The sequence below is a fragment of the Hirundo rustica genome, chromosome 5, assembly GCF_015227805.2.
Source record: "Hirundo rustica isolate bHirRus1 chromosome 5, bHirRus1.pri.v3, whole genome shotgun sequence".
In the NCBI taxonomy this organism is placed as follows: domain Eukaryota; kingdom Metazoa; phylum Chordata; class Aves; order Passeriformes; family Hirundinidae; genus Hirundo; species Hirundo rustica.
Genome location: NC_053454.1, coordinates 25,856,339 through 25,882,636, shown reverse-complemented (window position 1 = coordinate 25,882,636; position 26,298 = coordinate 25,856,339). Strand labels below are relative to the sequence as shown.

At 42.7% G+C, this 26,298-nt stretch overlaps 1 protein-coding gene across 4 annotated transcripts in view; it reads left to right on the top strand.

The window, feature by feature from the left end:
* Positions 1 to 5,224: 5,224 nt before the first annotated feature.
* Positions 5,225 to 26,298, top strand: part of TEC (tec protein tyrosine kinase) — a 45,102-nt gene continuing 24,028 nt past the window's right edge. Inside the window, exons 1-3 of one of the 4 annotated variants that reach the window (XM_040065520.1) lie at positions 5,282 to 5,383; positions 20,688 to 20,815; positions 20,941 to 21,122. In XM_040065520.1, the coding sequence (XP_039921454.1) occupies positions 20,985 to 21,122 (138 nt within the window). In that variant the 5' untranslated portion in view covers positions 5,282 to 5,383; positions 20,688 to 20,815; positions 20,941 to 20,984. Of the gene's footprint in view, positions 5,384 to 18,667; positions 18,776 to 20,687; positions 20,816 to 20,940; positions 21,123 to 26,298 lie in introns of those variants that run through there. The other 3 variants (XM_040065522.2, XM_040065519.2, XM_040065523.2) reach the window with 3 other exon arrangements.

Here is a 26,298-nt window from a genome sequence, read left to right as displayed (position 1 = left end):
CTATCACAGTGTCTGAGGCTACCCTGCAGTGTCACGTAGCCAGAATTCTTGCCCATAGGTCCTGATAGATGCATGCTTCAGATAGTCCACACTGACTACACTAGCTGGTAGGGCAGTGGGTTTCAGATCTAAAGATCCTATTTCCTGGTTACCTCCTAAGGGTCCTCTGTGAAGTATCTCAGAGACTCAGAGGGCACAAGCAGAGCAACGCGACATACTAATCCACATCCTTGTCTTTTAGATAGCTGTTCTTTGTACGAGGACTGGCAAAGAATTTCAGTGTGCTCCTTAGCACTACTATACTGACCTTGGATGTCAGGTAAAATGTGCAAATAAATGAAGATTCTTTATATTCTCTTCCATGTTATATATTCATGTTACTTTCCTGTCATGGTATTGCATTAGTCAAGCCACCACTCAAATCAGGCTGCATTGTGCTGAAGACAGGGCCCTGTTTTTAATAACTAACTCCCTTGTTTGTGGCAAGTTGCACTGCAGCATTATACCATAATGCAGAGAAAGAGGAAAGGAAGGTTTGACAAATGTGTGTGGTTATATGATTTTACCAAACATTGTGGTCAAGCAGGCCCACCGCCTATTAAAGAAGTTTCACACACTCTCTTGCAAGTTTATGGGTCTGTTAGCTTTAAAGAGGTATATGCATAGATTTTTGAAGGCTAATTTAACCTGATACACACTTCTTTTACCTTTAGTTCATTAAATCAGTAACTGTATTGGTGTTTCTTGCAAAATCTTGAGCTTTACTCCTGGTATATCAATAACCTGGCTCTTTGATAAACTATTCCCCCAGTTTCTTTTTCCTGCATGGAGTTAGTAATCATTTATGACTCCTGCCTAGACTGTGGATATGAAAATCCCAAAATATCAGGTAACACTGTTGCATGCCAAAGGAAAATCTGGCATCAACTACAACAGTTCACACTGAAAGGATTAAAAGTCATCACGGTGGCAATCACCCTGCATCCACAAGAAGTTTAATCCCAGCTAGATCAGGGAAGGTTGTCACCACAGTAGGTCATGGCCTGCCCCTTCCCAGCAGCCCAGCAGTAGCAGCTGCATCCTCCCCCCTGGAAACATTGGCTTCCTAGTCCAGAAAGTAAAGTTCCTAGAGGGGACTTTTCAGAGGAGATGGTAATCAAGGAAAGGACAGATGATGCATATGGATAACTGCTGCTCCATAAATCTAGATTATAACCACAGATTGTGCACAGATCTTCCATGTTGTGCTGGGCAATGTTTATAATAAAAAATGCTACAATATTCTAAAGCAGTGGGTAAAAACCCAGATTCCCTGTGTGCTTTCAAAACTCCTTGGTATTTTGGCTGTACCTTCCTGCTGTGACTACGATATCTTGTATATCACAGAATCACAGAATCATTTAGGTTGGTAAAGACCTATGAGATCATGGAGTCCAATCTTTGACTGATCACTACCTTGTCAATTAGACCATGGCATCAAGTTTCTTGAGCACCTCCAGGGACGGTGACTCCACCTCCTACTTGGACAGCCCATTCTGATAACTGACCACCCTTTCAGTGACAATATTCCTGGTAATGTCCAGCCTGAACCTCTTCTGGCATAACTTGAGGCTATGTCCTCTTACCCTGCCACTTGTTGCCTGGGAGAAAAGACCAATCCCTACCTGTCTACAAACTACTTCCAGGTAGTTGTAGAGGGCAGTAAGGTCCACCCTGAGCCACGTTTTCTCCAAGCTAAACACCCCCAGCTCCCTCAGCCACTCCACAGAGGACTTGTGCTCCAGACCCTTCAGCACCATTGCCCTTCTCTGGACTCACTCCAGCATTTCAATGTCCTTCTTGTAGTGAGGGCCCTGAACTGGACACAGGATCTGAGGTGCAGCCTCACCAGTGCCCAGCACAGGGGGACAGTCACTGCCCTGCTCCTGCTGGCCACACCATTGCTGATCCAGGGCAGGGTGCCATTGGCCTTCTTGGCCACCTGGGCACAGCTGGCTCATGTTCAGCTGCTGTCACCAGCACCCCCACGTCCTTTTCCACTGGGCAGCTTTCCAGACATTCTTACCCCAGCCTGTAGCACTGCAGGGGGTTGTTGGGACCCCAGTGCTGAACGCAGAACTTGGCCTTGTTGAACCTCACACTGCTGGTCTTAGCCCATGGATCCAGCCTGTCCAGATCCCTCTGCAGGGCCTTCCTGCCCTTCAGCACATATTCTACAACTTAGCCTGGTGTAGTCCACAAATTTCCTGGGGGCGCACTTGATCCCCTCATCCAGATCACTGATAAAGATATGTAACAAGACTGGGCCCAATACTGAACCCCAGCAAACACCACTAAGGACTGGCCACTGGCTGGATGTCACCATTCGCTCTCTGGGTCCAGATGTCCATACAGTTTTTGACTCAGTAAAGAATACACCCATCCAAGCCATCAGCTACCTACTTCTCCTGGAGGATGCCATGGGAGACAGTATCAAAGAAGTCCGGGTAGACATCCACCAGCTGCGTCACCTGGTCATAAAAGGGAGATGAGGTTGGTCAGGCAGGACCTGCCCTCCCTAAACCTGTGCTGGCTGGGCCTGATCCCCTGCTTTCCCTGTATGTGCCTTGTGATCACACCCAACATGATGTGTTCCATAGCCCCATTGGACAAGTACCTTTCTCTAGGGTGGCATTTGTCCGTAACAGGCACATTTTACCAGACATAACATAGTTGACAGTACCCTGCACCAATGTCCCAACCTGTTGTGAGGCTAGTATGGTGCTTTTGCTTCTTGACACAATGTATGTCTCCTCAAAACTGTGGCACAGCCAGGATACATCCTTACATTTACTGCAACAAAACAGAACCCAGTGTCTGGCACTGAACTGGCATACACCTTCAAGACAACAATATTTACTGCAAAAAAGAGTATTTTATGGTAAGTCTCTATTACACTCCACTGTTTAGTTACTTTCAGTGGTACAATGGAATTCTCACTCCCAAAATCTCTCAAAACTAGGCCAAAGCTATGGAGAAAGGAAAACCAGCACATTTGATGATAGGGGAACCAGATAATGAAGAATAACTGCAATTTTTCTCCCATTCACAGGGTTCCCTCTTAAGAGTGTAATATCTGCACACAGCAAGTGAGGGAAGAGAAATAAACACAGAAAATGCTCAGTGACTAAATAGACAGAATCCTCTGAGAAATTAAGGGACAAAGAGGATTTGACAGGAATGCAGAGGAAGAAGAGAAAAAGCCTTTTGGTGATCAAGGGATTGGTAGAGATCCCTCTCTCACTAAAAATATTAGAGTGGCTTTTTGAACACAGGAGTCCACCCAAAAGTACAACACTGGCTTGAAAGAGAGAATGGGCATGAAGCATGAGATGATGAAGCATCAATAGGTGAAAAACTGTTGGAAAAGGTGATCTATTAAAAATGCCAAATAGTTTGTGTGTTTGTCTTTCTCTCTTTGGTACTTTACTCTACATGTGGGCCTGAAATTTCATAAGCTTCAGTCTTTTCTGAAGTGGAGACTTCCTTCTTGAGGGTTTGCCACAAGCACACTTCACCACTACTCTTTCCTTAGTAGTAGAGCAAAATCCTCTGAAGCAGTGTCATTCTATAGTAGCGTTGATTTCACCCACCATCCTGGTGATGTCCTTTGTCTGCCATTGCAGTAGAAGAACATGGGAAGGGAATAGAGAACTGCAAACTCCATAAAGCTTGCAAGCAAATTTGTGATCCACATGTCCACCACAAATGCTTTGTCAACATCAAAATCAGTAAGAGGAACAACTCCAGCAGGGCAATGCTGAACCACATGCTTTGAACCACAGAGTTGTGTCTTGCTGTCCCTTTGCTTCTGCTGCAGCTCTGGAGTGAAGCAACTGGAGTAATGTAGCTGCTGCTGGTTAAGCCACAATGTAGCATAACACATAATCTAGTTCTCTGCCAGACACCCCTTCTTTCTAGAGCTCAGAAAGGGCGCCATAGAGGGCAAAGACATTTCAAGTTCCTCTTTACTGTTTGGTTTTACTGCCCTTTCCCTGTGCCACAGCAGGAGCTGGGGGGGTGAGGAAAGCTGTAGCTGCTATTGCTTGAAAAATGAAGCAATAGTTGGCTGTTTGCAAAACTGACCACACCAGTGGCAGCGGGTAAAGATGCCTGAATGGATGCCTGAGTGTGTGCTACCACAAATGCGTGGGTATGGTAGGAAGGGGGAGTGGTGACATGGGCTGGTGGTACTGGTCATCATAAAGTGGCTGTATGGAGACTGCCCATGTATTTAAAACAGAGAAGCCCCCCACACTAAGCACTCAGCCCTGTGACTCCCAGGTTGCAGCAGCAGTGTGACAGGCATGGGAGATATGGCCACAGTGCCAAAGTTGGAGGAAATCCCTCAAGTGAAAACAAAGGCTCTCTAAGTCATTTCCTCTGAGCTGAACAGAAAGACATCTGTGTTGATACAGCTATTACACACTAATCACAACAAAAGAATTCTCTTGCAAACAGCATAGACCCCGCTTGCTTTCCTCTGGACTGACTGACGTGTGAGAGATGTGTTTCCATTGAACTTTACAAGATCTTTTTCTTTCAATGTAGCTTTGCAGTGACAGTTTCTGCAGGTCAGACTGGGCTAAGAGAAGGCAAGAAGGTTAAAGAAAAGATCCTATGAGCCATCCAGACCCTAAACTCTGAGGTTCAACACAGGCACCCGAGGGACGCAAAGAGCCACTTCAGTTATTCTAGCTGCAGTTTTGGGGTTGGCTGGACGCAACTATTGCACATGGTTGATTATGAAGGAAGGCACTGTAACCCCGGGGATCACTGAGACATGAGCAGATCGGCGATGGGCATTGAAGAGAGCAGCCTCGGGGTGCACTGCCCACTCGGGATGGGAGAATGCTGTGCTCACCGCTACACCACGGCCCGGCCCGGAGCCCTGCGAGCACTCATTCTCACCGTGGTTTGGTTACAGAAATGCTGTAGTCAAAGCTCAGCTTTCACACAAATTAAAGGCAGCTGGGGCCAAGAACCTAGATTTTGGGGGACAGTTTAAAACCTGCCCCGAATTATGTAATTTGCCTTTTCCTTGTACTTCGCGGACAGGATTCCAGGCAGCTCCCGACCGGTCTAGTGGGCGTGGGACACCTCTGTTCAGCTTCTCACCGTGCCGCCCCCGCCCCCAGCGCGGAGGGCGCCCGGACAGCGCGGCCGCCCCCGCCGCTTCCTCCGCGGGCAGCCGCGCTCGGCGGGAGGAGGAGGAGGAGGTGGTGCCTTCCCGGGCCGGAGCGAGGCACTGCGGTGCCTCTCTCCCTTCTTCCCTCCCTCCTTCCGCCTCCCTCCACGCCGCCGCCGCCCGGACTCCTTCCGCGACGGCGGCCGGGACACGCAGGTGAGGCAGAGCCGGGGGTGCCGAGCGGGGCCGGCCCGCTGAGGGAGCGGGGCGGTTCCGTGCGGCGCTGCGCCGGCAGCCGGAGCCCCGCGGGGGAACGGTCCGGGACCAGTGCCGGCAGCCGGAGCCCCGCGGGGGAACGGTCCGGGACCAGTGCCGGCAGCCGGAGCCCCGCGGGGGAACGGTCCGGGACCAGTGCCGGCAGCCGGAGCCCCGCGGGGGAACCTGTCCGGGACCTGTGCCGGCAGCCGGAGCCCCGCGGGGGAACGGTCCGGGACCAGTGCCGGCAGCCGGAGCCCCGCGGGGGAACGGTCCGGGACCAGTGCCGGCAGCCGGAGCGCCCCTGCAGCCGCCGCCGTGCCCGGGTCCGAGCGCAGCCCCGCCAGAGCGGAGGGGCCGCTGCCTCCGCGCACAGGTGTCACTGCAGCCGTGAGCGGGAGCACTGCCAAAAGCCGTCTCTTAAACCTCTGCTTAAAATTGCTTTAAGTGTGTGATATAAAGGGTTGTGGCCCAAGCCACCAAATCCATTTGAAAGCCAACATTGCCGAGTATTTCCTTGTTTATGTGACTTTCTTCCCTGAGTCTAACCTTCGTGTAACCACCGTGCTTTTGCTAAGACCGTTTCGCATGGTCTCAAGGCAAGAATTGCTTTCTGTGTGAGTTCAGTCATCCTAATATTTCCTCCTGCTTTCTGTCCCACAACGGGTTCCCCTTTCCGGGCAGTGAATGCTCTTACATAGCCTCGTGCTGGGATGCAGCATGCCTCCTGCTTGTGCAGGAGGTGAGGAGACTCGCGTGGTGCTTTTTCACAGGCTTCCTTTTCCGCAGCCCTGGGGAGTTGGGACGGGTGATTATTTGAGCTGTAAACTGAGCTTTTAGTACAGGCATGGCCGTGAGCTCCCTCTTTGAAATGACAGATGCTAATCTGAAATATTTAGTGTTGTTTTATGAGTCAAATACATGAGACTGTAGCTTCTATAGATGGAAAAAATGACTGTAATAGATAGAATGAAGGGAAAAAGGTGTCTTGTGAGTACTTGCTTCTGAAGCATTTGTTTTCATTTTAGAGTATGTGTTTCTGATATTCTATGTGACTGTCTCACCTTTGATAGAAAGTGAAGTTTTGTTCAGTTTCTCAGAACTGTTCGGAGACTGGAAGATGGGTTATTACTTACTGCTGTTATATAAATGTTTAGAGTATTTTGGGCTGTGCTTTTCTTCTGACACACCAGCTGTGCTGCTCAGATCATGTCATCTGTGCAGAGGAGGCTCTTTAGTTATCTTGGTCTTGTTTGCTGGGTACTGGTCTTGTAGGCGGGGAGGTAGCTCCCGGACAGGGAGTTACTATAGCCATTTGATGGTTATGGTTTGTAAGGGGACTGCAGCAGGAAAGGGCCCATTTACTATCCAACTCTCCTCTGACATGCTTTTATGCCTCCCTGGGTTTTTGGTTGGTTGGTTGGTTGTTTTTAATTTATTTTTTTATTTATTTATTGTGAAGTACATTTTATTGTGAAATGGTCACATTTATCTCTGCATTTAGCTTTTAGTGAAAGGGTGCCTTATACATTCCTCTAAATTTCTAAATGAATATTATGATTGTTTTGAACCAAATGGTTGATTTCTATGTGAGCTTGACTGCTGAAACCACTGGAAGCAGAACAGCGTGATTATGTTTGGCACCTTTTTGGTTTTGATAATGTAATCTCATAGGTGTGCAAATCAAATCCATACTGGCAATTACACCTCTGTCTTGAAGGAACTCTGGTTATCAACTGCCAGACCTGCTTTTATTAGTCCTTCAAAATTTATAGGAGTACCACATCTTTTCTTGATGTCAATATAGAATTTTAATGTCTTTGAAATATTTTAAAACCATTGACTGTGAGCCAGCTTGAATTACGTCCTAAGTTAAATCACATTTTAATTCTTAGTTGTAGGCATTGTGGATTTAACATTGTAGTGTATTCACTAGGCTGACTGCCTACCATGGATAAAAAGAGAGAAAAAGAATAGAGCTGATAAAACAATATTAGCTCTATATTTTTTCTTCTTATCCTGAAACAATATTGTATTCAGAAATGCCATGATATGTGATATACTTTAATAAAGTTAAAATAACTGGGAATTGGTTAATTTCATAGAATTACTTGGAAGCATCAAGAAAAGTCTCCCCCACCCCCCACCAAATATAGGTGCAACCTGTTGTAGATTTAATTCCTTCTGTATTGTGTTAGCTTATATACTGGATACACAAGAGAAGGTGAAGAATAGTGTCAGTTTCATACAAATATTTATACCCCAAATATGCAAAATATTTTCTGTTTCTTAGACAATAGAAGTCTGTGCTGCCTGCTGTCAATGCAAAGGTCATGGAAAATAGTCTTTAGCTTTTGTTAACCATTGATGTCTAAGATGTTTTTCTACTTTTGCTTGGTTTGACTTTTCTCAGTAACCTATTACCTTTTCACTGCTAAACTTGGAACCATTCATTGAAAAAGGAAGAATTGTGCATGCCAAAGAATCAGTTGTAGCACTCTACAATGACTCTTGCAGAAATAGTATAAGAAACTATTAAAATTGAAAAATACGGAAAACAGTACTCAGACTGGAGTACAGGTTGGCATGATGAAGAAAGCCTGAGGTGGTAGACCTTTTATATTTCTAATTACATATGTGCTCCTGAAGGACATCTATCATGTATTTTTGTATTTGTGCTACATATATTTTTATTATTATATACATGCATCTATTTGCACAGAATTACCAATACCTTGTCTAAAAAGTGTCGGCAATATTCAGTCAGTTGTTGCACTGTGGAAAGTAGAGTGATGAAGTTTATTGAATGACCTGCTGATACTTGTAGCTCTCTCCATTCTGGAAAATGCAAGGGAAAGATTCTCACTACACTGGCTGCATCCTCTGCTCCTTATTGCAGAGGAATCAGCCCAATTTACCCTAATTCTCCTGGCCAGGGCTTCATGCTAACACTAGGCATTAGGGGTATTACTGGTATAATGGGACATAACTCTTCAGAAACCCATGAAATTGCACCTATGTTTTAACAGATGGTCAGTCAGGTCTCAAGAAATGTATTTTTGTTAATGGAGCAGTTTTTACTTCTAGCAGCAAATCACCACTTTGCTCTGCCAGCCCTCAGGCCGGAGAGCATTCTGCTCTCCTTCTTCTGGTCTGTTTTCCTACGTGAATTTACTAAAGGAAAAAAGCATTAGGAAAGAAATCAGTGTGCAAGTGAGGGAAATGAGTGTTTGGGTGGACATGCATGCTCTTTGTCTGGTGTGGCAGAAGAGGAACTGGGGAACCGAGCACTGCCCCGTGGCCATTACGGCACTGGCAGTTCTCAGTCATCCCCTGGCCTGGCTCAGCCACATGGGCTGTGATTCAGAGTCAGGGAAAACACCATGTGAGATAAAACCATGAAGAGCAGATATGCAGCTATGCACCCGTGTGATGATAGTCTCATTGTAGAAGGTGCTTTGTGCGGAGGGGAGCAGTTTTTGCTTTTCCTGGGCATGGAGGTGGGATGGAGAGAGCCGTGTTTTACAAGTACTGTGAAGTGGCCACTGTGTTGAGATGGGGTTGTGAAATCTTGGGAAGAATTGCAGAAATCTCCTAAGAGTAGGTCTGTCCATCATGGGCAGGGATTTACCTTTCTTAGGGAGAATGAGATCACTTAGAAGTTGTCTTTGGTTTGGACAATACCCAAACATTTAGGAGGAAATGACATTGCTGAAAAGACACCTCTCGATTGTGTGACTGTCCTGTATCCTGGGCAGTTCAGTAAAGCTCATGCTTAGCGTGATGTGGTCCTGCCTTTTTATGGTGGGCAGGAGATAGGGTTTTCAGGAGCCTGCTGCAGAGAGAGGAGCTGTTCTGGGACAGTCTGAGCCTGGCTGACAGCTGATGTACAAGAGCTGTTTCCTATCTGCTGAGGCCAGCTGTGGGACTCAGGTTTTGGTGATGGGAAGAAGTGTTTTCCCGTGTTTGCAGTCACAGCTCCTCTGCTGAAGCAAAGCACCAGGCCACCAACTGGGCTGTTCTGCTTCAGCTGTTAAGGTAAAAATCCTATGCAACATTAAACAAATGCAGGAAGGAAAAAAAAAAAAAAAAGTAGTGTGCTGAGGCATATGGGACGTGAGCAAAGACTTTCTTGGCACTCCTGTTTTTTCTCATTTACATTTCTCTTATCAGCAGATATGTGAATGGGTACCACTTTGCCACACATAGGGTATAACTTCATGTAGGCTCAAGTAGGTCACAGCTGAGTTTCCTGTGAGGAATGGTTTTGTTCAGCCTTGTGCCTCTTACAAGCTGTGATCTGATTCACTTGTAAGATCTAGGCCTTGTTTTCAATTGAACGTGGGGCAGAAAAACACGGCTTTGGGTAGTAAAGGAAGCAGGATTCTTCCTTCTGAAAGAGGGTCTGGGCAGGACACTGGGATGCTGCCCTTCCAGGGAGCATGCCCTGTACACTAGACTGGGACAAACTCCTGACCATTTATGTTTATGAGACAAAAAAGGCTCTCTTGGTGGTTTTGTTTTTTTGTTTTTGTTTTTTGTTTTTTTTCCCTCCACAGGATAGCCATGTAACTCACCATCAGACCTAGGTGATATCTGCTCTTTCATTTCAGCTGAACATTTTAAATCTGTCCTAGGCAGCCCTGTGAACAAATCTTGTCAGATTCATTGTGCTAGCTTACAGGGTAGGTGAGATAATTATACTACGTGTATTAATATAGTCTAGGTTGCTACTTGTCCTGTGAATTACAGGACGTCCTATAACACAGAGAAAGCTCCATATCCTGGCAGAAAAAAACTGTGTGTTTTCTCTGCCTTCCCACCTCTATTCTGAGCATCTCTTCCCAGCTGAAGTCGCAGACCACATCAATTCCCTGTGCCATGGCAGGAGGAGGAAAAGAGTGGAGACTCTCCCACCTTGGATTGTGTGACCCAGTTCAAGGGATGTGCAAAGTGAGTTGAGCTGAATGGGCCTTTTTCTGTCCCATGGGACATCCCTTAAACTGGTAATCTTAAGTATACTTTGGGATCTTTTGAAAGTAAATTTTCTATTTAGTCTGTATCCAGAAAAGATGCTTAAAATAATATATTTTAACATGAAGAGATTTGACACTCCAGTATTAAGAGTGGCTGGTTCAAAAGTGCTATTGCAATTTGAATTCAGCTGGCTTACACATAATCTGTTATATGTTTATTTATGTAGCCACATGTGGTTTTGCTGTTTCATTCAGACCATGGCTGGCTGGACTCTTTCAGTTTGCTCTGTCGTGGGGACATGAGGACTGTCTCCTCCTCAGAGCTGCAGGCTGGCAATCAGTCATCCTCAGTGGTCCTTGAATATAGCAGGTTCCATTGTTGGAAGGAGACATATTTCCAGCTCCAGTGTGTCAGATGAACTGTGAGGGTCTGTTTAATCGGCCGGGAGTTTGGGAGGATGGCACAGTGAAAGGCTGTGCAGTGTGAGAGCAGCGAGAGGAGGGCTGTCATTCTGTGTCAGGGGCTGCAGGCAGCCTCACTGCCACCACAACAGCTTTCTCTTCCCACCAAGGCCCTCTGTCCCACCATGAAGAGGATTACAGCTTTCTGATGGAAAAAATAAAAATCATGGGCAAACAGCAAAATTCCCTCAATTTGGTTTAGTTACTTTTCTGGATCTCTTAACCAGAAACTAACTCTGAAAGTCAGTGTGGTGCAGGCACTCCCCATAAAAAGCTGAGAACTAACCATAAAGAACTGTCTTATCTTACCTTTGCAGTGCCTTAACTTTACTTCTTGTAATTTTGACCTCAATAGGACTGAATTATGGCAGCCCAAGTTCTGATGATGTTTGATTGATTCTCTAATATCCTCGTGTCTCACCATAGATAAGCAGAGTGGAGTAAGATACCATCAAGCATTAATAACTGCATTGCTCGATGTCTCAAAGAGTTTGAGCTGAATGCTGTTCCTTAAGACCATAAATGCTTGTGACACCTGACAAATGCTCTCATTCCCTGCTTTACTTGCAACATTTGAAACACCTCAACATCTGAGATCTGCCATCAAGGAGAGCAGAGATAACAAGTTGCTTTGGTAGAGATGCTCACTATCTTGCATTAACCACAGGAAAGGAAAAACACAAGACCACAGCACTGCGTCAGTTGTGTTTATTTTCAGATTCAGTGAGAAACTTTTCCCCTGAATTAATACTTATATATTGACATGAATGATGCTGAAGTCCTTTGGTATTCCTGTTGCTTAGGATGCACTGTATGTGAAGAAGAAATTCATCAAGGTCACAGCCTGGCTTTTCAGTCCTGTATGGGGACTCTATTAGCAAGTGGCTGAAATGCAAGTAAAAGCAAGGATTTCTTTCACTACTTCCTGTGGGTAGACAGGTGTTCAGCCATCCCCAGGAAAGCAGGTCTACATCATGCAAAACAGTTTCTTGGGAAGACAAATGCCATAAATCCAAATGTCTCCTCTTCCTCCTTCTTCCCCCCACTTTATATACTGAGGTGATGTCATATAGTTTGGAATATCCCTTTGGTCAGTTTGGGTCACCTGTCCCAGCTGTGTCTTCTCCTAATTTCCTGTGCATCCCTAGCCTCGTTGCCGCTGTGGCAGTACAAAGTGCAGAAAAGGTCCTGGCTCTGTGCAAACACTGCCCTGCAATAAAAAAGCCATCTCCATATTATCAACGCTGATCAACACAGTTTCAAAACAGCCCCATATTAGCCACTGTGGAGAAAGTTAACTCTACCCCAGCCAAAATAAGCACACCTATCCAGCATAACAGGGTAAGAAAGTCTGGAATCACAAGATAAGCATGCTGACCTTGCCAACACCACTGCTTTGCCACGCATGGGAACAGTAGTACAACATCTCAGCTGAAATGTAAATGGTTGTTCATTTTGTGTTCAATCTCTTGTGCTTGTTCTGTAGCAGAGGGGATATACTCTGGTATACACAGGAAAACTTGACAAATGGGAACTTGGATATTTTCCGTTCCCCACTCACTGTCTTGGGTTTATCCTGCACAGAAGGTAGTTCGGACCTGTAACTTTAGATCTATTGTTTAGATATAGATAAATGTTGCTTTTCCAGACCTACTAAGTCCTGTCAATTCGGACTAGTCAGTTGCTCAGTAGGTGTGAAAAAGCAACATTTATCGAGTGACCTTATAATACTACCTCAAAATAAAGACTTTGAAGGTAAATACATCCGTGTGGGATGGGGCCAGTAGTTTGTCATCTGAGTCAACTTCACAGCTTTGTCTTCAGCGGAAGTTCTCGTGTTTGTTGAAGTATTTCTTACCCCGTGGATTCCACAGAGTCTAGCAGGCAGAGAACATGTAGTTCTTTAGTAGGTGGAAAACAAGCTGTTGTTTAGGAAAAAAAAGGTCTTGGAGCGTTTGGAAAGAGAAATAACTGGGGAAGCATTAGTCATTCCCTGTGCGTAAAGACAATCAAAATTTGTATGGATTTCAGTATTTTAGTTAGACCACGTACTGAATACTGAAATAAATTGAGCTTATTTTTGGTCTGATATATCCTGTGCTTACCTGAGATTGTCTGACATTTGAGAAGACATGTTCAAATTGTGAAGAAAGTTAATTAAGTTGACTCCTTTATGGTAGTTGAAAAGAGGGATACCCTCCGGCACTGTTGACCTCTTTTTATATTTTTCTTTGCCATAGATTTAGTTTGTTTTTCTCATATTCACAGTTTTGTGCACAGTAGCAATTGTCCTCCTACTTGGTAGTGAGCTTTAGGATTCCTTAACAGAGTTAGATTCAGCTTCTGATTTAATAGAGCTTTTATTTTTCCAGTGCTCTAAATCTTCAGCTTCCTGGATAAGCAGGAAAATTTTTTGCATAAACATCACCCATTTCCTTTGCCAATACCATCTTTGCCTGTTTCTTTAGTAAGTGGGTGTTACCGTTCTCTTCCCTTCTTATCGGCAGGAGATTTTTGTAAAAAAGGCTGAGGCAGTGCTCTGCTTTACTAAATGTCCAGCCAGTGGGGTAGTGGTGGAGTAGCCTTGGTCTGTGTAGGAGTGAAGCACATAGACTCTGCTCTTTAGGAGCTTCTGCTCCTCCAAACCAATGCCATGCCAGTTTGGAGTTAGTTCTTCCATGTCCTTCTCTAACCTTGCTTTGCAAACACTTGCCAGAATGTAGTGGATTGTTTCCTTTCAAAGGTACATAAACATGTAAATAGGACCAGTACACCACATACCTATTCCCAGTTCAGACCCTGTCCTTCCCTTTCTGTTCTTACTTTATCTTTTACCTTTTCTCTGTCAGGTGAGGGTCAGTTATATTTGTGCAGGTAAACCAAGACAATATTATTCACCAGACTTTTATGCTGCACAAGTGAATTAAGCAAATCTCTTTATGCTCCGCCTCATCTTTCCAGCTACAGTCAAACTTCTTGCAGCATCCTGAAGTCCTGGTGATGTCACCATAGAGGGCAAAACCTGCTGGATGACAACAGAAAATTGTTTGCCAGTTTCACTCTGCTTTATACATGGTATTTAGAATAAAAATAAACCTGAACTATGAAGTTTGGGACATGGGAAAGCAAGGCACAAAAACAAAACAAAAATAAAGACTTTGAAACTTCAGTATTGATTTTAACCCTTAAAAGGGAGACAGGAGAATTTCCCAGGTCCAGCTTTTAATTTTCAGCTTTATTGTCTTGCAGCAGAGAACAGATTAGAGGTTTAGATTACAGATGGTAGAGGTTTTCGGTCTGAATAAACTGAAGGCAAAATAGTCAATGCAAGTTCATAAATATTGCAAAGTTTTTGTGTGGGAGAAATAAGAAAACCACAAGTACTCAGCTCTAGAGGAATGAATAAAAATATAAGAAGTTGTTGAGGATAGTGAAAATTGATCAGTCCATCTTTAGTATGGTATCCCATAGAGTTGCTAACTCAAACTTAGTACTAAATAATTTCAAGTGAAAAATGCCCATGTCAACATATTTTCTTCATCATGGATAGTAATAATGTAATTATTGTTTCATAAATTTCCTGAATCATCTGGTTGTGAAGAAGGTGCCCTCTAAAGCTGTGAAAGGATAACTTTGTAACTGGAGTGTACGGTTTGCAGGAAATCCCAGTAGGGAGCAATAGCTGAGTTTATAAATGATTTGGAGATGTGTACATGCCATTCTATAAAATCATCATTATAAGGGGAGAAGAAACCCTTTTGGTGCTCTTACCATTTTTCCTGAGCTGTTCTGTGCACTCGGGCTCTTCTTTAGCAGTGGTTAATGAGCTAATGCTCCAGTTTGGTGTGATAAACCACCTCAATGCCAACTGGCCCTAAGAGGGACCCTCACTTGTCATCATCGTTTTCTTCGTTTACCCCAACTACCTAAGTTAGAATGATAAAAGGAAACAATGATGTGTTTTGTAAAATGTAGTCAGCCTGTTTCCAAGGAATTTTGGAAAACTGGTTCTGATTACTGTGTGGTTCTGAAAACTGTGATAAAATGTTCCTTCTATGTGTGTACATGAGGACCTGTCAGCTGAATAAAGGATATTTTGCAACATCCCATGGTCTCAGAATCTCTGGTCAGACTTGTCACAGAGTAACCCCTTAAACCTAAATTTTGTACAGGTAAATATGAATTTTATTTTTGCAGGGTTTGATTATATATAAAATTAATCATTTATTGTTTGGTTGATTTTCAAAAAGAAACTAATTTTCTGAGAACCTTTGGCTTTAATTTTGAAATCTATTAGAAAGTAGTCCCCTGAAAATTACATTTCTCGCAGTTAAAAAAATCCAAACTTGCATAGGATAGAAGTGGTTTCTGAGAGTCTGCTGTAGGGGAAAAAAAAAAAAAAAAAAAAAGGCAATCTAAATATTTTTCTTCTCCTTTTTCTGGATATGATATATTTTGTATACTATTGCAGTATTTTTCCACAAACTTGAATTTTAAAATAATGACAGATTTTTGTCATAGTATGTTTCTTTTGTATTTTCATTTTTGTGAAATTTACCTTTTGAACAGGGACTAATAACAGTTGTATTTTATTTTTTGGAGTTTGAATTTGCAACCTTAGATGTGGGGCAAAAGACAATATAGGAGTATATTTTACAACCCTTGCTTAAACTGAGTAGTAATTATTCAAATAAGCCTGTGCTGGATACTTATGTAAATAACTGTTCATATGTAACTCAGTTTATAGTTTCATGATAAAACAACAGAAGCTCCAGCAGAAAAAACAGGGTAAGGAGTTCTCCTTTTCTTGTTCCTCCTGCACTGTTTCTGCTCTCTACCCAGAGGAGCACTGTGCTGCCTGTTCACTTGCCCCACTGCAGACATTTGCACGGACAAAATATGAGCTTGACCAGCAAACTGATCTGAATTCATTAAAATGAAGGAGGAAAAATATTCTGAAACTTATAGATTTGAGGAAGGATTACAAGGTACCACTTGGGTTTTTAAAATCGACATTTAGATTGATACTTTCAAAAACTGAAGAAGTGAATATTCTATATATATATTTTTAAGTCTACTGCCCTAGGAGGTACATTTTCAATGTTCAATAGTCAGATCTGGAGTTGACATGGGTTTGGATTGATGTGTCCCAAATCTGCAAAGAGAGCAGTTGTCCATGATGCATGAAATCCAAGTCAGAAATCTGAGGATGCTGATTTGTTAGAGGGATTATCTGTCTTGATTGCCCATCAGCTTAACATTAAGACTTTGCTCTGAAGGACACAAATTCCTAGGGAAATTTTACCATCACTAAGGAGGTGTTGAAACTTAGGAAACTGTTCCACCTTGCTTTTATTTTTCTTTTCAGCCACAAATATTTCCTCCTAGTGTTCCTTTTATATCATTGTGTTTTTCAGAATGTGTTATTTTCTTGTGAGCCCCTCTGTGACTATGTGTGGTGCTAAGATTTGTGCCTTAAAAAGTGACAATTACCCATCAGACTGGATGCACTTTCTCTTTTCTGCTCTCTAGAACTTGCACTGGGAGTTTCATACATTTATTCATCTTTTTGAGTGTTAAAGGTGCTTACAGTCCAGCCGGTTTATGGTGACTAATTGTTTCAATAAACAAACACAATCTGGGAGCTGGGAGTGGGAACCAGAAGATATGTGGGGTGGGTAGTGTTGCAACACCTGAGCTTACCACATCGCTTAGTGGCTCAGTTTTCCTCAGTGAAAACTGGGGAAGGTGGCATGCCTAAGAAGCTCTGTCTACAAGTGAAAACATACTGGTGCATTGGGACCAATATTGACTTAAAAGGCATATCTGAACAGTTTTTTTCATTTGTTTTGAGGAAGGTGTGTGGTCACTTTATGGCTGTACAGATTGATAGTTGTATAATATGAAGATGGGAAACTAAAGCTGCTGCAGATATTTTGATACTTAAAGTTGAGAATGTTTTCCTGCCCTGAGAAAAGTTGAGAATCCATAACTCTTTCTGATTTCTGCCGTAATTCTGAGTCTTCAGCATCTCTTCAAATTAGATCATATTTGTTATCGTGTAACTAAAGCTGGCAGGGAACAGGGCAATTCCTTGGCACGAGTCATATTGTGAAAAGTTTATATTGGGTGTCGGCCCGAGACTCCCACAGCTGTTTGTAGCAAGATAACAATGTGTCATGCAAACAGCTTCATGTTTTGAGGGATGGTCTGGGAACAAAGGAGTATTTGGGGGGAAGTGAGGGCAAGGAAAATGTGCAGAATATGTCTAAAACTTACTGAAGAAAAGTAGTGATATATGGGTTTGATAAGAGGTAAGTGTGGCTGTTGAAGGGGCTTCTTAATGGAGTATTGCTATTCTGAAAATGAACTTTCAGAATAATAGGTGAGGGTTCACTTATCCTGAGCTTTATTTATTGAAACAAAAATGTATCTAGAGCCATTGACTTGGAAATAACCCCAAATAAAACAGGTTTCTGTGACCAAATGCAGATTCAAAGGCTGATCTTGTGACGTAGGAAACTGGTTCTAATCTACTGAAATCTTCATAGCAAAGATAATTTAGTGTAGCAACCAACTGCAGACATTTACTGACGTTTTTATTTTTTTAACCCTAATTTTGTCAAAAGGATTTTTTTTTATTCTTGTGTCATATTAATATAATCTGGTAGAGAAATGAAATATATTATCATTATCAGTATTGGGATTTGAAATCAGAGTTAACTTTGAATCCTTCTTGCGCTCTCTAATGCAGCACTCTAGGGATCTCTGAGTTCACAGTTTATAAGATGGATAATAATTATGTTTTGCTTAAGTACAAGCAGAGAATTTTTACTATTGAGAACAGTTGAATTGTTTTGAGTGGGAGAGCCTGTGATAGGAACCCTTAAAGTTCTGTGTGCATTAAGCTGGTCTGAAAGCTAATACTGACTTTTAATTTTTTGGACAATGTTTGTATTTTCAGTTTATGGTGGTATTCTTCCTTCTGCAATTACCTTTAAGATTGCCAATTTATTTTTTGAAAGGCAATAAATCAGAATTGGTCAGCTTTAGTAGTTAAATAACATATCCAAGACAATTACTAATTAAAAAAGATCTGCCTTCTTCCCAGAATGCAATAGGACAGATTACCAACAAAATGTATATGTGTATGCATTTCAGAAGAAAAGAAATAACAAAAAGAGATTATTCACAATAATCACCATTTGCAGTCCAATCATCATCTTCTTCTTATGCATCCTAGCCTGGTCTTATTTTGTAGTTCCATTTAAACCACTGAATATTATTTTTTACCATATGAAGAGGTATTCCTAGGAAAGAAAAGGACTTTTAAAGCTGTTAACAACTACTTCTGGCTGTTGAGATAGCAGCAGTATGGGATGTGAGAGCTCAGCTGATCAAAGTGAAAAGTGGGAGTGAAAGACATTCACTTTGTGAGTGAAGACAAAGGGTGAAGAGCAAAGAGTGTAATTTCATGTATTGTGACAGCAATTAATTGCTCACAAAATGAGACGCACTAAAGTGAGTTTGCTTATATTTGATTTTATTAAAAATTAAATCGTGTAAGGCAATGTTGTGAGAAGGCTTGTGGCTTTTCAAGATTCTCTGCCACAATTCTGTGAAAAGAAGTGTTTTGTCCATGCCGAAGTTATGTTGCCTGCAGAGAAGAATATGCATGCTGTGTCCCCAGTGAATTCTGAAATACTCTAAGTAGTAAATAGGGGCATAAAGTAAGCCCTGTGAAAAATGAATTATTTTTTTGTTTTACTCTAGGGCTTTGGTTTGGGTTATCCCCCCACCCCCTCCACACAGTTGAGAATTCACAGTCACTGGTGCTTCAGCAGATGCTGCTGTTCCTTCTTCAAGCCATGGCTTCAGCTCCAGCTGTGCTGCTCTAGCCTGAGTTGCTCTCCAGGTCTGTGCCTGCAACCTCCCCTGGCTTTGGAGCACAGCTTCAGGCAGGGCCCAAGTGGTGCCATGGGCAGGGCTGGCAGAAAGTGAGCAAAGGGATAGGGAGTGGGGAAAAAGATTTCTGGAACAGCTTCTCCACAGCCTCTCCCACACCTTTCATTCCTGCCTCCGTGCCACTTCATTTAATGAGTCTGTGCAGGCAGCTGCCTGTGCTGCATGATGAAATGTCTGGTTGGATCCCTTCCCTAGCCTGCTTCCCAGCCCGGCAGGAGGAACGCCCGCACCTGCACAAGGCAGGGTGGCATGACAGGACCGTGGTGAGCTGATGAGGGAGGAGGTCAGCTGTGCTTAAGCTGGCGTCATTGCAAAGAACAGAGAGATTGCTTGACTATGTCTCTGGCAGGATCCTGGAGCCAAATTTGTAAAGCAGCTGTGGGTGCATTGGTTTTTATGTACTCCTAAGTTTGTCCTACAGGTATCAGCCATGGTATAGAATGTAAAGAGGCTTGACATTACTGAATGGCCAAAACTGTCTGAATTCAATCACTTGATTTTGATGGTTAGCATGAAATCTTTCTAAACAGAAGGTGGAAGGCCTGTGCTTAGCAGCTTCTGAAAAATAAGCTTAAGTTCTTTGTTCTCCAACTGACATCTTCTAAGCAGCCATTTGTGTCTGAAAATTTTAGTTTATAAAATTGGGGTAAATTTTCAAAATTACTTTTACTGATCCATCTTAGATACAAAGGGTTGTAGTAAACAGGATTAAATCAGGCTGATGACTGGTCACTAGTGGAATTCTCCAGGGCTTCATTTTAGGCCCAGCACTCTTCAACATCCTCATAAGCAACTTTGATGCAGGATTGAAAGAATGCTAAATGAGTTTTTCAAAAATATTTAATTGGGAGGACCTGTTGATTGCCTCAAGAGAGCCCTTGACAAATTAGAGAGATGGGCAATCACCAACCATAGGAAGTTTAAAAAGGGCATATTCTGGATTCTGCACCTGGCATGCAGCATTCCTGGTTGCGTGTATAGACCAGGGAAAGAGAGTCTGGAAAGCAGCACTGTGGAAAGAGACCTGGGGCTCCTGATCCATGACAAGTTGAACATGAGTCAGCAGGGCCCTGGCAGCCAGGAGGACAACCATGGGGAACATCAGGCACAGCATGGCCAGCCAGGCAAGGGAGGGGATCTGTTTGATTGTCCTGATCTGCTCTGAGCTGTGGCAGCCTCACCTCCAGTGCTGGGGGCAGTTCTGGGTGCCGCAATGTAAGAAAGAGGTTAAGCTATTGGGGAGGATGCAGAGGAAGGTAACAAGGATGGTGAAGGGTCTGGAGGGGAATCCAGATGAAGAATGTCTGAGGACACTTGGTCTGTTCAGTGTGGAGGAGACTGAGGGGAGATCTCATTGCAGTTGCAACTTCCTTATGAGGGGGAGAGGAGAGGCAGGCACTGATCTCTTCTCTGTGGTGAGAAGTGACAGGACTGGCCTGAAATCATGTCAGGACAGATTTAGATTGGATATTAGAGAAAGGTTCTTCACTTTGAGGATGGCTGGGCACTGGAATAGGCTTCCCAGGGAAGTCACAGCACCAAGCCTGACAGTTCAAGGAGCATTTGGACAGTGCTCTTAGATTAATGGTGTGATGCTTGGTTCTGTCCTGTTCTGGGCCAGGAGTTTGACTTCAATGATCCTTGCAGGTCTCTTCCATGCAGGACATTCTATAATTCTATTATCTTCAGTTTTGTGTATAGAACTCTTTTTGTAAATGACATTTACACATTAGAGACCTTAGCAATTAAAACTTCTATACAGGTTAGAAACTTCTAGACAGGTTTGTGGTGAGGAGCAGTTGTACACTGCTGTTTGCCTGAAGCACATATCAGACTTCTCACCCATATTCTCTGTGACATAGGCTGCAGTGTACCTTGTTTCATCCCAGTCACGTAGAGCTTTTGGCTTCCCGGGAATGTGCCAGTGCAGCCCTCAGCTGAGCTAAGCCTGAACTTTTTAGTCTAATAATTAACTTCTGTAAACTTCCAGGTGAGCTCCAGCTGTCTGTATATTCAGGCAGTTTCATTTATAAGTAGAAGCTCTTTTTGTTACAGAAATCCCCAATTCAGTGATCCTCCAAAGATCTGGTAATGTTTTATTCCTCATCTTCACAGGAACTGATGTTCAATGGCTAGAAGAGAGCTGACAAGCGGCTGAAATGAATACGACTACTATCCTACAAGAGATTTTGATTAAAAGATCGCAGCAGAAGAAGAGGACTTCTCCCTTAAACTACAAAGAGAGACTTTTTGTACTTACAAAGTCTATGCTAACATACTACGAAGGTCGAGCAGAGGTAGGAGACACAGATTTATACTACAGATTGCCTTTGTTCCTTTTTGCCTTTGTACAATACTGGCTTTTTTTTCTACTATGTGTCATACTATCAAGAGGTGATTGGAGAAATGGTCATTAGTGGCCATGAATGTGAGCTGGAATTTCTCTTATTTATAATGCAGGTTGACAGAGGTTTAGATAAATTACCTGGTAGTCAATGTTAATTGGTTCTCAATTAGAACAGTAGAGCAGGAGGCAGTTAGAGCCAGGATGGCAGAAATTACATAAAACAGCGTTTAGAGGCGGTCATCAAAGCCCATTTCTTTCTCTCTCCAGAGACATGAAAGATCACTGCTATGATGAACTCGGAAAAAGGTAGAAAAAATTACAATTGCACTTTCTTGTAGCTGTGTATACTGTGAAGGCCATTGCATTCACATGTCGCAATTAACTGCATTTGAACAGGAGAAAGAGCATTTGATAGGAGCAGTGCATTACAGACCAAGTTCAGCAGAGATGAGATCCATTAGAGTGGATCATGCAACTGGTGATTAGAATGGCGCTGGAAGCAGTTTATCTTTGACCATAGGAGCAGTTCATCCCAGTTATCACTTTCTGTGTAAATTCAGTTACTCAGGAAGTCGTTAGTGTAAACTATGCAAATCCTTAGACCAGCATTTTTTCAAATGAGTTCCAGACTCAGTTTCATCAAGGTCACCTGCCCCCAGAGTGCTCTGTGGTATCCTCAGTGCTGGGGGTGAGATTTTGCACTTAAATGAGGCTACTTTCCATGTTTGTCACAATGCTGAAGAGGATTAAAATGACTGCAGTAGCTTGTGAAACACGTTGTATGCCTTGGGAAGCCATTTAACAAATAAAGCTTAATGGAGGGAACCCTGCAACCTCTTGTGTTGGCTGTCCTACCTCTGATAAAAGAAGAGAGTACAGGAGACCTAAGGCTTGCTAAGCATGTTTCTGTGACGGACTTTATGGTTGCATCAGAGCTGACCTCACTTACCATGCTACAAGATGCTCTCAGCAGTCTGTTCTCTGAAAGTAGCTTGGACACAGTCAACGATTAAGAACAAGATCACAGACTGAGGTTGGAGGGGGCCTCCGGAGGCTATCGGATCCAAGCCCCCTGCTCAAGGAGAGCCACACAGAGCTGGTTACCCAGAGCCAGCTGGCTGTTGAATATCTCTGTCCAGTTGGCTGTTGAGTATCTCCATGGATGGAGTCTTCACAGCCTTGCTCGGCAGCCTGTGCTAGGGCACAGTCACCCCCACAGTAATAAAGACCAACATCATTTCCTGATGTTCAGATGGAGCCTCTTGTCTTCCAGTTTGTGCCCGCTGCCTCTGGCCCTGTCACTGGACACTGCTGGCAGTAGCCCGGCTCTGTTCTCCTCACACACTCCTTTCAGACATTTTATGTCCCCATTTTATGATGGCAGGGTATATCAGCGACTCCTGTTTTGGTGACTCTGGCCTCCTCCCAGAGAATAAAGAGGTCTAAGAAGCTAAGCAGTCCTTGAAATGTGTCTTTCATGCTTATTCCATTTCAGCTTACATTCAGATGAAATAGAAATGTGACAAACAGGTTTTGCAGGTCTAGTTGTCACCCTTTAAGAAGTTACCACTTCCAGCTTCCCCTCTTCCAGTTCTCCCCTTTCAGCTTTCTTTTGCCCTGCAGGTTAATGTCCTCTGGCTAAAATGCTTTTCCAGGAGACTGACTGATGGATCTCTGTGAGAGGGGGTTTAAACTGCCAGTTTTACTTGCAATGAGATTAAGCACAGCAGCCCATTGTGCCCTCAGTGTAGGATGAAGTAACTTCTTAAAATATTTCAGCCAAAGATACAGCCAGTTGGGCTAGAAATATACATTATGCCCATTCTAGGCCATCAGTTTGCTGCTGAAAAAGGCAGTCCATTTCATCCCTGTCCTAGCCTTCCTAGACTCCCTCATTCACTTGGATTGATTCTGGCCCTTCTTGGAATCCATATTGCTCTGTAAAAAATTGCTAATCAAGGAATCATAGAATGGGCTGGGTCAGGTAGGGACCTTAAAGTTCATCTAGTTCCAACCCCTCTGACCCTGGCCAGAGACACTTTTTATCAGACCAGATTTCTCAGAGCTCCATCCAACCTGACCTAGAGCACTTGTAGGCATGGGGCAACCACATCTCTCTGGGCAACCTGTTCCAGTGCCTCAGCCCTCACAGTAAAGAACCAGTTCCTAAAATCTAGTCTAAACCTACTTTCAGTTGGAAGCCATTCCCCCTTGTCCTGTCACTACATCCTCTTGGAAACAGCTTCCCTCTGTCTTTCTTGTAGGCTCCCTTCAGGTGCGGGAAGGCCGCAGTTAGGTCAGCAGAAAGATACTTGGTTTTATTTTTGCTGGGTTGGTGTTCTGATGGGTTAGCACTGCATTTGCTGGGTGCAGGATCTAACAAGTGCCAGAGGCCGTGCCAGGTGGTGGAGGAGAACAGGATGCTCTGACTGTTGACATCAGTAGGTTGTTAGACTGGCTCAGCCGTAACGCATTACTTTCTATCCTCAAACCATTTTCATTTTCACTGTTCCTCTCAGATTCTTTTAAACATCAATTAGCATTTTATTGTATTTTATTAACAGTGTTGTCTGAAAATAGTGAGCTCTGATCTTAAAGGGGCATACTGAATTTTCTGTCTCTTTAAAAAACCCACAAATGTAAGATTAAGATCTCCTTAATGTCTCTGGACAACTTAAATGGCAAAGATGTTTGTGTGTTTAATTATTTGTTTGGTTATTGTTTGGGTTTTTTTAAAGTCAATTATGGTGGCTATAAATATGTATTTACAGTAAGGCAGCTGCATATTCTGTCTGAGGTAATTTATATGAGAGGAAAACGTTATTAGCCATCAAGATAATTCTGCCCCTCTGAATAACTGGGGGTTTATTGCTGAAATAAATGTGACTACTGTGTATGCTGGTTGAGTTTAAAGACATGACAGTGGAAAGGATAGGTACGCACTGTTTTAATTTTGGGCTTAGCAGTATTCAAAGTCCAGATTGGTAAGATAAACATGGAAATCCCAAGACAAGAGGATCTCACACCCTCATTTTAATCCCATAACTGCAGTGGTAGCAGTATGACAAGGGTGCTTGGGTTCTCCTCCTCTAGGCAAGTGAGCAATTCCCAATTTGATTGTTGTCCAATCTGAAGTATTTTCTTGTTCTCTTCCATTTTAACTTTTATAGAAGTTCAGTAGAGAGTTCAAGAAAAACCCAGGGTTTGTGGGCACGTGAATAATCACACCACTTCTTTTTAAAAACAAGACTAAAATAAATCTTGTTAACCAGATTAGTCAATACTCAAAGTGTGGGCAAGTTGAGATTCTTAAGAAAGTGACAGAATTAGACATTTTGTATGTCTGGTGAGAGAAGTGGAACATTTATAACAATAAAAAGCAGTCAACCATAGCAAATAGTGTTCATGTAAATGCTGCTGAGATATTTAATTTTCTATGCAGCCAGAAGTGGAGCATCACTTGCTCTTTGACCAGAAACTGCACATTATAGACACTACTCTTCTCTGTTTTTTCCTGTCCTATGTACTGAAACAGTCCCATATACTTTACTTGGAGTAATAAATTATTATCTCCTAAACATGACTACTGGCAACAGGCTAAAATCTTGTTTTAACTTGCTCATAACTGGTTTGAATCTTTCTATACATGCTTTCAAGCAGATCAGGCCTCAGTGCATGTCTGCACTAAGAAGGAGAAATATAGTTTTTTCCCTTAAAGATATTGCTCTGCTGTAAGTCATGGAGCAGGGGTGTGAACTGTTGGTGGAACACAGCTACAGAATCTGTGAAGAGGCTGCATTTCAAGACTCGTTTCAAAACACAGAAGCCTGAGGAAGGAGAATCCTGGTTTAGGTCACCTGTGCAAAGCTTTACAATTATAATTAATATCATGGGAAACTTACTTTGCATAGGAAGCTGATAGGACCTTGTCTTTTACTGCTTAACTTCTGGACATGATGCTGTTGGATAAAAAATGTGTAAGAAGTATCACCTTTAAGGTTTGTTAAAAAGACAGAGGTTAGGAAGCTTCAAAATAAAAATACATCAGGAACCAACTTGCTTTAAGCATCATGGAGATAGATTTTTAATGTCAGAAAAGGGAAATATTCTGTTTAGGTTGGGATTTTGGTTCTGTTTGTTGTGGTTTTGTCTTTTTTTCTTGGTTATAAGTTCTGAGAATTAGTAAGTGTAGCTGTTGGGGAAATGGCATCATTGCACTATTGTGCAATATTGGACTAACAATGATTATAAGCAAATAGAAAGGCTGAGTTAATATTGTTTTTTGAAGCCCTTAATGGTTTATCGGCTGTCATTGTTGGAAAGAATATTTTCTGTATTTTTCCCTAATGTTGCAAAAGTAGCTATTGAAATCTAAATGTGATGTGGTACATTTACAATGAAGACAAAAAGTCCCTGTAGTAAAATATAACTGCATTGGTCTCTAAGCACAGAGTATGGGTCATGAATGTACAAAAGTAGGGAAGAAGTAAAATACCTTCCTATTCTGAGTATGGAGATGTACTATAAAGTATGTCTTGGTGGTTATGCTACAGTCAGAAAGATTTAAGGTATGTGCAGTATTCTCAAACATGTATTGTAGACTTACAAAGCCAGCGTTAAACACATTTATGTAGATGGTAGTAACTAGTTTGAAAGTGGGAAGTGGTAGGCATTTTTTCACAAACTGGCCCTTGTTCTTGAGGACTGCTGCACTATTCTTCCTGGTGGCAGCTGGAGTCATGGATTGTAGTGCGACTTCACTGGATAGCCTGGTTGTACAGCAAAGGCAGTGTTTGTAGTGTTTGAGTGAGGAAACACAAGCGTGGAAGATTTAATTAGGAAATGTCTTTAAATTTTGTGTGGTTTGAAAACTCAGCATAATACTTCAGGTGTTCTTCTGGTAGTTTTCCTGAACTATTTTCTTCCAAGAAATCAAAACATACTAGTCAGTATCAAATTGATAAGCAAATTTAAGCAATTCTGAAATTAACTAAAAATCAAATATTTCATGTAGTGATTAAAAAAAAAATCTCATTTGGAATGGATATCTGTATTTTGACTGGCAAAATAGCTGAAGTTTTAGTATGACTTTTTCCGAATTGCTAATTTAATCTTGAATGGGGTGT